The 12,257-nt window shown below is 38.5% G+C and overlaps 1 protein-coding gene and 1 pseudogene across 1 annotated transcript; one reads left to right on the top strand and one right to left on the bottom strand.

Annotated features, from left to right (window-relative positions):
- Positions 1-606, bottom strand: part of LOC100587794 — a 24,064-nt pseudogene extending 23,458 nt beyond the window's left edge.
- Positions 532-12,257, top strand: PTP4A1 (protein tyrosine phosphatase 4A1). The gene is made up of 6 exons (XM_003275991.4): positions 532-1,248; positions 4,937-5,486; positions 7,313-7,405; positions 7,774-7,904; positions 8,138-8,212; positions 8,936-12,257. The coding sequence occupies exons 2-6, from the start codon at positions 5,382-5,384 to the stop codon at positions 9,051-9,053; spliced, it is 522 nt and encodes a 173-aa protein (XP_003276039.1). The 5' UTR covers positions 532-1,248; positions 4,937-5,381; the 3' UTR covers positions 9,054-12,257.

The following is a 12,257-nucleotide window of genomic DNA, read 5'->3' as shown; positions in this document are numbered from 1 at the left end:
GACTTTACTTCTTAGGGGCTTAAATAATGAAGTCAGTAAAAGAGGACTGAAAACGAACATAAAGAAGAGCTTTAGCTTTGACGCAAAGAATTACATCAGTGCTTGACAAAACCGAAGATTCTTAATTTCTAAAAACGCTTTCTTTAAGCACTTCCTAACCTTTCATTATCTGAGACAACATATCAAGTGAGCAGCAGTACAAAGGATGCATGTGATTTCGAAATGCCACAACTGAGCCAACTGCAGTTGCACGCGTACGTAGTATAGAGAAGCGTGATCAAAAAAAGAATATAGGGAGCATAGGGCTTCGTCTGCATCAAAAGATACTCTCCCCATCTTCTATAGCCTTAAGTTTTGCGAAGGTAAGTTTCTCCCCGCTTGAAAGCGCCCCCAGGGACAAGAATTTATCTTGACCAAGCCTAAGGCCGTGGCATGCAAGGTGTTGAGTCACCGGGTACAGCGGTCTTGCGACATAAATATTGTTTGATGACGAAGGTACTCGGGGCCCAGGTGCCAAGGTAAACCACTGGCAAAGATGACCGTGGTTAAGGCGGTAGAAAGCAGGGTCGACACTGAGACGCGGTTCCAGCCCTGGAACGATTGCATTTTACGATTCAGGCAAACTTCGAGTCTCCTCATGTGACATGTGTGCACTCCTGGATGGTTTTAATTATGAGAAACGTGGTTTGCAGCATGATTCCTTCCAGTCGATAGATGGGAATCTCTCTCGCTCCCACCCCTTCTTAACCTCAGGCTTCCTGCATCCCGGAGCCCCCACCCCCCCGCCGGCAGCTCCTTCCCTCCCCCGCCGCGGGGATGCTCCGGCTCGGCGCTTAGCCATTCATCAACCGGTTCACACCGGCGGCGGCCGCCGCGGAGTGACGTCCGCAGGGGGCGGGCCTCCGCCCCCGCCTGTCGTCTCCTGGCCCGCCGTTCCAGGCCGCGATTGGTGGCTGGAGGGTTGCACGTCGCGCCGGCTATAAAGGGGAGGGCGTGTGACGCAAGGGCGCCTCGGCGCGTGTATTGGCTCCTTCGGCTGCGGGCCGGCTCGGCTACGCGCTCTGCTCGGAGCCGCTCACTGCATGGTAGAGTCTGGTGCCCCCGCCGCCGCCTGCATCGCCGCTACCGCCGCTCCGCCACGACCACCGCCGCCTCCTGCCCTGCAGCCACCGCCACCGCCTGTGTCGCCGCCGCCTCGGGACCGGCTGTATGATTAGGCCACAATCTTCAATGAGTAAACATATTCCTGTGAGTAGCCGTCGCATCGTCGCCTCTCGGGCTGGGAATTCACGACCTGCCCCCCTATCCCCGCTGTCGCCTTTGTTCGGAGCCCGGCGTCTCCTTCAGGTTGCCCCGGGTTGCGGTTCCGGTGGGTCCCGCGTGGGAGCGGGCGGGTTATGGCCCTGTGGCCGGCCGATTGCGGCCGGCTGTGCGGAGGCAAATGCCGGGCTCCTCGGGGCTGCAGGGTGGCGGTTGGCCGCCGGAGGCACCGGCTTTTGAGTCCCTCCCGAGCCCAGGGCGACGGGGGCGGCGCGGTCCGGCTTGTGCGGCGGCCGGGGGCAGTTTCGGCTTCCGCAGCGGGCCGGGTGGGTGGCACAAAAGCCGCTTTGTGACCGCCGCCTCCGCCCTTGGCCCTTTGGTCTGGCGCGACCCGTCCGGGCATGGCAGGCTCCGTGGCGTCCCGGGGCCTCTTTGTTCGGCCGGAGGAGAGTGGCTGCACTGGGAGCGGGAGACGTGGCCCGGGGTGGGGCGAGGGCTGCGCGTGTCACTGCGGAGCCGGATACGGGGAGGGCGCGGCGGTGGCGGGTTCGCCTCCAGATCCGGGCGGGCGTGGGATAGGCGGGACAGCCAGGCACGGGTAGTAACGATCTGGTTCCAGAGCTTCTCGGAGCTCCGGGGTGGGCGCGGGACAGCCACTGGGTGCAGCTACACTCTTGTGCTCGACGGCCGGGACCCGAGCCTCAGACAAAATGGCCTCGGCGCCCGCGCCTGACTGAAGGCGCGGCGCGAACCCGTGATTGCGGCGCGGAGAGGGGGCGCAGCGGGCGTGCTCGGGCGCACACAGCCGTGTGCGCGGGGCGGCGGCCCTCGGGGTCATTCCGCGAGCTGCACCCCTGCCCGGGCCAGAGTGGGGTTCTGCTAGGTGAGAACTTCGGCCCTCCGCCCCGCCCTCCTCCCAGGCTCCACCTGGTAATTCGAGCTGTTCCGGATTTATCGCCCCACCTCGGGCTCGTGATAATGGGAACAAGTCTAGTCTTGTCCTTTCTCTGGGCCAGTCGTCGAGAAATGGCCTAGGTCGGAGCGTGTTGGAAACTGACAGGGCTACTGTTAGTTACACTGACGCGAAGGACTTCCCCTCCGGGCACCAGCATACATTTCCCCTGCCAATTTTGGAAGGGCCCTGGATGGCGCCTTTTAATCGGGGACTGTTTAGAACTATTCCTGAACTCTGTGGTGTAATATGTTGTTGCCTCCTGTTGGTTTGTGGCAGCAGTAGCCAACCAGAGCCAGAATTCTGAGGGTTTTTTATCTTGTCCGCGGAGCCCCCTACCAGTCCACGAGTATTAAGTTATTTACACTACGATTGGAACTGTTGACCTGCTCGACATCCAGATCCTGAGGCAGTGCTTCCTGTTAGTTGAAAACTAGAAAACTAGATCATTCCCAAGAGTGAGCAGCATTTTACATATGCTTTCTTAGGTGCCCTAAGACCTCATAGATATGGAACAGACTATACAACGAATTATTTGACAAAGGAGTTACACACATTAATTGGCTTGACTCTGCAGTATAATAATGATTTAAGCATCTGCACAGAGATTACTCTTTCCTCCTCTCCCCTCTTGTATATGATTGTGATTCTAATGCAACTGATATGTGGGAGGGAAAAAAAATCTCCATTATGGATAGTTTTTCCTGTGGGTAGGAGATTGGGAATGGAGGAGTGTCTTGGGCGGAACAGAAAGCTATCGGTGGCCACCACTGCTTTAACAGACGAGTCCCCCCAGCCACTAGGTGGCTCCACTCAGTAAAAATAACCAGTTCAGGAAAGGAATTCTTAATATAGTGCTTTCTCTGCTTCCTGATGAAAGTGCTTACTTACATGAAGGGATACGGCCAGACTAGGTTGTAGCCGACAGGAGTTTTAGCTATTAAATATGGAAATAGTGGTGTGAAATACTGTCTCAAATTAGCTTTTAATTAAAAAAAAGTAATAGCTTGAAATTAGAATACTGTGATGAGTCATTATAAAGCTTTTAGAGATCATTCTATATCATTGGGAAAGTGTCAGAATACACTTTTTATTCTACGGAGGTAGTTTTTAGAATTTGGGGTGAAAGTATAATGAAATTATTTTTAGATTACTACAATCTCTATTCACTGTAACTGTGATGTCTTTGTAATTTAGACACTTTTAATTTCTTCACCCAGTTGACCAACTAGGTGAAGTAACCTCTGAGGGCTTGTTTGAACAAACTTGTGATAATGAAAGTTACCTTTCTTATGGGACCTTTTGATAAATAACTGTTAATGCTAGTTCTGTGTTTTACCAGAAAAGTAGACTGGGTTTTTGACTTGATGTTTTCTGCAGTAATCATCATAAGAATTATTCTCCAAAATTTAGCAAAGTTCTAGAAACTATAACTAGCATGGGACTATTTAAAGGTGTAAAATGGAAATGGGAGCAGATCGTTTGAATTTTAAGACTTGAAATGCTTAAATTTAAGCATGGAAACTAATGACACCTTTTGTTAAAACATTTTTGGTAATGAGTGTACACATGAAGTGCTTGAGGCAGTGGCTATGAATTACTGCTCTTGTTAACCTGTTAATACTTTCCTTAGTGCCCTCTTTACTCCCAAGTACACAGGTACCTTATAAACTATTTGGAAGAAGACTAATTATTAACATCAGTGTCTTCCATGTACATATTTTCAAAGTATGCTGTGACTATTGGTTTAATGTTTGATATTGGCATGAAAATGGTTTAGTTCTTAAGGGGGATCTTAGAGAAAATATAAATACATTCATATTTGTTTATATTTATTGGTTACAGTAGTTACCTTGCTTTTGAGACCTACCACTTCCACCATCAACATCCCTTTGTCTGCCTTCTCTGAGCTGGATTTCAGTTTTGAGTTGTATATGTGAAATTTTGGTTTTAAAATACAAAAGAACATTATTAAAATTGTGAATATTTTCTTTACAGTTATAAATGAGAGTTCTTTCCTTTTTAGATTCATAAGCATACATTCTTATGATATTTCATGTAACAAGTTGATTTTCAGAGACTCATTTTCCTCGTCTTCAGTTTAATGGGAATGTTAACAGATTGTTAAGGATAAAATGAGATTCTAAATATAGAGGGACTTAAATCAGTCTAAGAAAAGGATATAAAGGAAAGGAACTTAGATGTTTCAGTTTATGAGTTAAGTAAGTTATGCAAGACTAATAACTTCAGAGTTATCTGGAGTTTGTATTAATGTGTAAAAATGTTTGTTATTTGGAAAAATCAACATAAAGTGTATGTAATTACAATGTAAACTATCGAAAGGAATAATTAATAGAATCATATAATTATATATTATATATAGATAGTATATATAGAGAGAACATAACTATATAGATAGGATATATATGAATATGTACATGAATTTCACAAAAATGTAACAATGGATTTGGTTTTTTTTCTGAGGAATCTTGGTAATAGATCATGGATTTCAGTTTAATCTGTCTGACTGCTTGTTTTATGCTGATTGATTTAATCTGCGCTCACCCCTTGAGTTTTGCAATTCAATTAAAAGTTGATGAAGTGGCTCAGGCCCTGCTTTAGAAAGATAGTTGTGTACTTAAATAGTGTAAAACCCTAATATATTTCTTTTGAATTGGAAAATAACTTATTCTCTCTTTCTTTCTGTCTTTTTCTTTTAAACAGCAATTCTGTGGTGTTCTTGGTCACACATTTATGGAGTTTCTGAAGGGCAGTGGAGATTACTGCCAGGCACAGCACGACCTCTATGCAGACAAGTGAACTGTAGAAACTGATTACTGCTCCACCAAGAAGCCCCCATAAGAGTGGTTATCCTGGACACAGAAGTGTTGAATTGAAATCCACAGAGCATTTTACAAGAGTTCTGACCTGGATGGGGTAAACCTCAGTGCACTTCTTTTCTGTTGGCCTCAGTATTACTGGATTGAAGAATTGCTGCTTCTTGTTAGGAGGTTCATTTCATTTATCATTACTTACAACTTCATACTCAAAGCACTGAGAATTTCAAGTGGAGTGTATTGAAGTAGACTTCAGTTTCTTTGCATCGTTTCTGTATTCAATTTTTTTAATTATTTCATAACCCTATTGAGTGTTTTTTAACTAAATTACCATGGCTCGAATGAACCGCCCAGCTCCTGTGGAAGTCACATACAAGAACATGAGATTTCTTATTACACACAATCCAACCAATGCGACCTTAAACAAATTTATAGAGGTAAGATTTGATATGTTTTAGTAGCTTAAATGGATTGCAACATAATAGTGGGACTTACAGCTAACAAAATAAATACTACTTTGGAAAAAATGAGATGGTATACCTACAATTCCAGTTCCCAGAAATAAATGTCAATGTCTTCTATAGGTTAGAGGTATATTTATACATTTTGAGAAGGGCATGTGCTTGAGTTAATAGTTCTTGCACCTGAGTTTGCTTAAATTGATATGTGGACAGTAAAACAGTATAGCTCTTACTTATCTTGTAAGAAATTTACATGGGAAAGGTTGCCATTTATGGATTTTTTATATATCTGCTTAACCTAATGACTAATGCCATAAACCAAAGTTGGTTTGTCTTGGACCTCATTTGATGCTTAGAATCCAATTTTCAACTACAAATTAATTCTGTTCCTTCCGGATGGTAGCTATGTAGCCAAAACTGTACCTGCCTCTTACTAGGAGAAGGGAATTGAATGCTGAATAATATAGCGGGATGTGCACATGTTTTATTTTATAAATACCTGCAGTTGTTAAGAAATAGCAAATAGGCCTCTCAGAACATATGGAAATGCTTTTTTTTTTCTTTTTTTTGAGACGGAGTCTCGTTCTGTCACCCAGGCTGGAGTGCAGTGGCATGATCTCGGCCCACTGCAACCTCTGCCTCCCCGGTTCAAGCAATTCTCCTGCCTCAGCCTCCTGAGTAGCTGAGACTACAGGTGTACGCCACCTTGCCCGGCTAATTTTTGTATTTTTAGATGGCGTTTCACCATATTGGCCAGGCTGGTCTTGAACTCCTGACCTCGGGTGATCCACCCACCTCATCCTCTCAAAAGTGCTGGGATTACAGGCGTGAGCCACCACGCCTGGCTGGGAAATACATACTTTAATGGTACTTTAATTTTTATTACTATATATTATATTACTATATATATTATATATATTACTGTATATAATATATACAGTAATATTAGTATATATATTATATATTACTATATATAATATATACAGTAATAGTATATATTATATGTAGTATATAATATATTAGTATATACTGTTAGTATATAATATTAGTGTGTATATATAATATATATTTATATACTAATATATATTCTATGTAATATATATAAATATATATTATAGATACTATTATATATACTATATACAATATGTACTAATATATAGTATATATACCATTATATATACTAATATATAGTATATATAAATTATATAAAATATATAATTTTTATTACCATATATATAAAAATATATATAAAAAATAAATGTCAGGAGAGTTATAATTAGTAATAAATGCATTTTGAAGCCTGTAGTTTTAAATGGTATGTGGGCTTTTTTTTTTACTGTATTTAAGACTTCATTCGATGTACTTTAAATGAGTAAAGTTTAAGGAGTATAATTGAGTGAAGTCAGATTACCCGATTAGTTATAAATAATGCCTTTAGTTATATTTACCTTTGTCTGCATTGCTGCTAGCCCCTTTTGGTTAATGTTTCATCCCAATCCGGTATTACCATGACTGTAAACAACTTCAGTGTATGAAGGGGGCACACGATTTAAAAAAAAAGAAAGAAAACTCTTCCGGTTTATTAAAAATATGTATGATATTTAATATTCACTTTTTATATTCTAGCATTGTCATTTAAAACAAAATTTGCTTTTGTGTTAAACATAAATCGATTCTAGCATTCTTTAAATGATTTTCTGTTAACCAGCATACTTACTGATCAGAGATGATCAGAATATAAAATGTTGAGTTATAGTGATGTGGTTAAACATTAAGATTTTTTTAATGTGCATTTTCTCCAGGAACTCAAGAAGTATGGAGTTACCACAATAGTGAGAGTATGTGAAGCAACTTACGACACTGCTCTCGTGGAGAAAGAAGGTATCCATGTTCTCGTAAGTATTTAACAGTTCTTACGTGTTTATGGTGCTGTGCTACAAAAGTTTATTCAAATAGTAAATGCAAATAAATATCTATTTAAGTCATAAATAGACCTCAAAAAGCTAAAAACAAATTTTATATTATTGTGCAGAATCTTAGTTTCTAAATAAAGGTGAAAAGCTAAGCAAGGATTTGAAGTTGTGAAACATTTTTGTAAAGATTGAGCATTTAGTCACATTCCATAGACAACAGAGTTTAATAAGATGTGATTAAACATTAAAATGGGAATGCTTTTGAAAACATTTGCATGTTAGAAATTTAGAATTATTACTACAGTGTTTATATTAATGATCTAAAATGTTTAAATATTCTTTTGACTTAGGATTGGCCTTTTGATGATGGTGCACCACCATCCAACCAGATTGTTGATGACTGGTTAAGTCTTGTGAAAATTAAGTTTCGTGAAGAACCTGGTTGTTGTATTGCTGTTCATTGCGTTGCAGGCCTTGGGAGGTAAATGAATTTATCAGTTTGATTCTAGGTAAAAATCTGTGTTGATAATGAAAATACAGAAACTTGAAAAATTCTTATAATTTTTTAATATAAAGTCAACTTTTGTCATGGGTATTACTTAAATAGGAAGGGTGGTAGATAATGATACTTCTGAGTTGGGGAATGTTTGGGGAAATAAAGTTACGAAGATCTAATTTTGAAAAAACTATTTATCAAAATTCTTACCTTACCAGAGCTCCAGTACTTGTTGCCCTAGCATTAATTGAAGGTGGAATGAAATATGAAGATGCAGTACAATTCATAAGACAGTAAGTAATGGATTCTCTTTTCATTTGCACTCTTTCATTTCCTTGTTGAATGTCAGTGAGTTTTATAGCCTAATAGCCCATCTAATCATTACGATTATTTTTTGAGATAGTATTAAAACCGGGAAATCAAGATCTTACATTCTTTTTTGCATTTCATGCAGATGCTCATATTACTAAGATTCTAATCCAACAAGAGTTTTTGAATTATTGTTTTGCTTTAAATACATGATTGAATATGTTGATTATTTTGTATTTTTATTGAGGTATAATTAAGATACATTTAAAGATACAGTAAAATGCACAGGTCTCCAAAGGAGACCAGTTGACAATAACAGCCAAATTAACCATCCAGTACAACACATAGAATATTTTGAGTGCTGTAGAATATGCCTTTGTGGCTTTTGTAGTCATCTTCCCTGCTACCAGAGGCAACTTCTGACTTCACTATAAATTAGTTTTGTCTTTTCTTGGACTTACATATAAATGGATTTGTGAGTCGACTGTTGAAACCAATATTCAAACGAAGATATATAGAAAATTAACTTTATGATTTTTTCCATTTGCACTAATGTGCCTGTTCATATTCCTTTCTGCATCAGTCACAGCCTAATTAATCAAAAGATAAATTGCCACAAGAGAGGTGATGGTTGTCTATAAGACACTAAATATTACTGTAGGGGGCTTTTGCCTTGTTTCATTTTTTTTTTTTTTTTTTCCTCCCAGAAAGCGGCGTGGAGCTTTTAACAGCAAGCAACTTTTGTATTTGGAGAAGTACCGTCCTAAAATGCGGCTGCGTTTCAAAGATTCCAACGGTCATAGAAACAACTGTTGCATTCAATAAAATTGGGGTGCCTAATGCTATTGGAAGTGGAACTTGAGATAGGGCCTAATTTGTTATACATATTAGCCAACATGTTGGCTTAGTAAGTCTAATGAAGCTTCCATAGGAGTATTGAAAGGCAGTTTTACCAGGCCACAAGCTAGACAGATATGGCAACCTCTATATTTGGGTTACAGTAAACCTATTTGGATACTTGGCAAAAGATTCTTGCTGTCAGCATATAAAATGTGCTTGTCATTTGTATCAATTGACCTTTCCCCAAATCATGCAGTATTGAGTTATGACTTGTTTAAATCTATTCCCATGCCAGAATCTTATCAGTACATAAGGAATTTAGGAAGATTAGGTGCCAAAATAGCCAGCACAATACTTGTATATTTTTAGTACCATACAGAACTAAAATCACAGGAACTATGAACACTAGACCTTACGTGGTTTATTCCTTCAGTCATTTCAAACATTGAAAGTAGGGCCTACATGGTTATTTGCCTGCTCACTTTATGTTTACATCTCCCACATTCATACCAGTATATGTCAGGTTTGCTTAACCATTGATTTTTTTTTTTTTTTTTTTACCAAGTCTTACAGTGATTATTTAATGTGTTTCCATAAATCTCACTTTGTGCTGTTATTAAAAAAACCTCCATTTTGAAAATCTACATTGTACAGAAGCACATGTCTTTAATGTCTTCAGACAAAAAAGCCTTACATTAATTTAATGTTTGCACTCTGAGGTGCAACTTAACAGGGAGGGCCTGAGAAAAGAATGGGAGGGGGCTATTAATTATTTTTAGCAAAATGTTGCCTTTGTCTTGTGCAGAACATGTAGAATATGCTCTTTAATTTAGTAAAATATTTTTTTAAAAGGTAGAGATGCTTTGTTATTGTAATCATAAACTTCCTGAAATTCTTGTAATTATTTTCCCATACTTATCAGAAGTGTGTTTACCAACTTATTTTTGTTTGAAAGTGTGATTTTTTTTTTTTCCTTCCCAACCTCTCTTGCAAAAAAAAGAAGTGGGTTTCTGCTAATGAATTGAGCAGACATCTAATATTTTATATGCCTTTTGAGCTGTGTAACTTAATATTTGGATACTTGACAATTTGTTTTATTATGTAATTGATAAAATGGTGATGTGTATTAATGTTAGTTCAACCATATATTTATACTGTCTGGGGATGTGTGGTTATAGTTCTGTGGGAGAAATAATTTTGTCAGTGTTCACCAGCTTGTAAAAACTTAGTGCGAGAGCTGAAACATCTAAATAAATAATGACATGCATTTATCATCATTGAGATTGTTTTGCTTAAAATTAACTTACTTTGTAGAAAACACAATGAATTGCACTTCACTTAATGTGTGTCCTCATCTTTTTACAAATAAATGAAGGATTATAAATGATGTCAGCATTTTAATAAACTTTTAGACAAAATTTGTTAGGGTCATTCATGAAAACTTTAATACTAAAAGCACTTTCCATTATATACTTTTTAAAGGTTTAGATAATTTTGAACCACTTTATTGTGTACTGAGGAGAAATAATATATAGTAGAGGACAGCCTTTGTAAAGCTCAGTTCCACTAGTTCATGGTTTTGTGCAACTTCTGAGCCTCAGTTTTCTCCTTTGCAAATTAATAATTACATACCTTTATAGATGTTGAAATTTAAATATTAGTATTTGGTACATGAAGGCTTAATGTTGTTTACTTTAAAGATCCACAATAATCCCTTTGATAATTCATGTTAATCTAAATCTAGATGTCTTTGTCTAATTTTTTTTGAATAGCAGTTATAAATGTAAAGGACTCAAAGTTTAAGTAAAAAGTGATACTCCACCTTGTGTTTCAAAGAATTTAGTTCCACCTCTTCATACCAGTTTAACGCTTAATATATTCCATTGGATTTTAGACAGGACAAAAAGAACAGGGGCCTCTGGAGGCCCTTAGTTATTTAAATCTTGGATTATTTGTGGTAATAATCACAAATTTTTTGGCTGATAGTTCAACCTGAGCTGTTTTTGTTTTTTTTTTTTTTTTTTTAAGGAAATACAGCCTAGTCCTGAGAACATAATTTTATATAATCAATTACTAAATGTTAAACTATTACCACACAGCCCATAAAACAGCATTTGCGTTTATTGAGAGGATGTGCCATCATGATTAATGAAAAATATCTTTTGAGTTTGAAAAGAAATTAATTTGCAGTGTTTGGATTGTATATATGGTGCTAAAAATAAATTAATTTACTTTATAAACCTTATCTGTACATTATACAATGTGATGAAATTTGCTTTTTATCCAAATATTTTGTATCTTGTAAATATGGCTAATTATAGGAATGCCTATAATACATCTTCGATTCCTTATATCTAATAAGAGTTCAAAGAGTTATGAGTTGAAGTCTTGAATGCAAGAAACTATCTGATGGTGTTCTAAAATTTGGTTACTTGGGTTTGGATACCCTTAATGGGATGATGTAAATAGAGACTAGTTACCTAGGCTTGTCTATAGAAACCATAATGTTGATGTAAGTAATGCAGTTACTGAATCATAAGAAAATGCCATCTCTTTTTAGTTGAAGGAAACTCTGGAAGTAGCTGCCATTAGTCATTCTGCAGTGCACTGCAACCATTGTTTCCCCTAGTGCCCTCTTTTCCCTAGGGCATTGCTCTCCTATTCCCATGCCTTAACACAGCTCTATACCTAGAAGCAGCCAGCCCAGGCATGCAGTCACATTTAATCACATCCCCCTTCTAGAGTGCTTCAAAATGATGTAGTCCCTCAACTTGGCTAAAGAATCTCAATCTCTTGAAATTTATTTTTTTAATGTCATATTCATCTGGTAAGTATCTACTGTTTGCCAGGCATTTAAGAGTATGGCAAAGAACATAAAAGACGGTGTCACCAGATTTTGGTCACCAATGAGTACCCGACCCGTTGCCATGATTAAGAGGGAATGCTTTCTATTAGAGTTTCAGGAAATATAATTTGAGAATAAAAGGAAGTGGAAGTACAAGTGAATGATATTTTTCTTTTACATGTAAACAATGAAGTTATTTCAAAGTAAGTTTTAAACAAAACACATGAAGTAGTGTCTGCCGTACATGTTAATATTCTACATTCTTGCTTCCTTAAATTAATATGTTTGTGTGTATATATGTGCCTCACACCTGAATTGAAAATTAAAGACTGGTTTAAAAGTGA

The sequence above is a fragment of the Nomascus leucogenys genome, chromosome 3 (genome assembly GCF_006542625.1).
Source record: "Nomascus leucogenys isolate Asia chromosome 3, Asia_NLE_v1, whole genome shotgun sequence".
NCBI classification, from domain to species: Eukaryota; Metazoa; Chordata; class Mammalia; order Primates; family Hylobatidae; genus Nomascus; species Nomascus leucogenys.
Note: the sequence above shows the minus strand (reverse complement) of the source record. Positions and strands in the feature narration are given on the sequence as shown.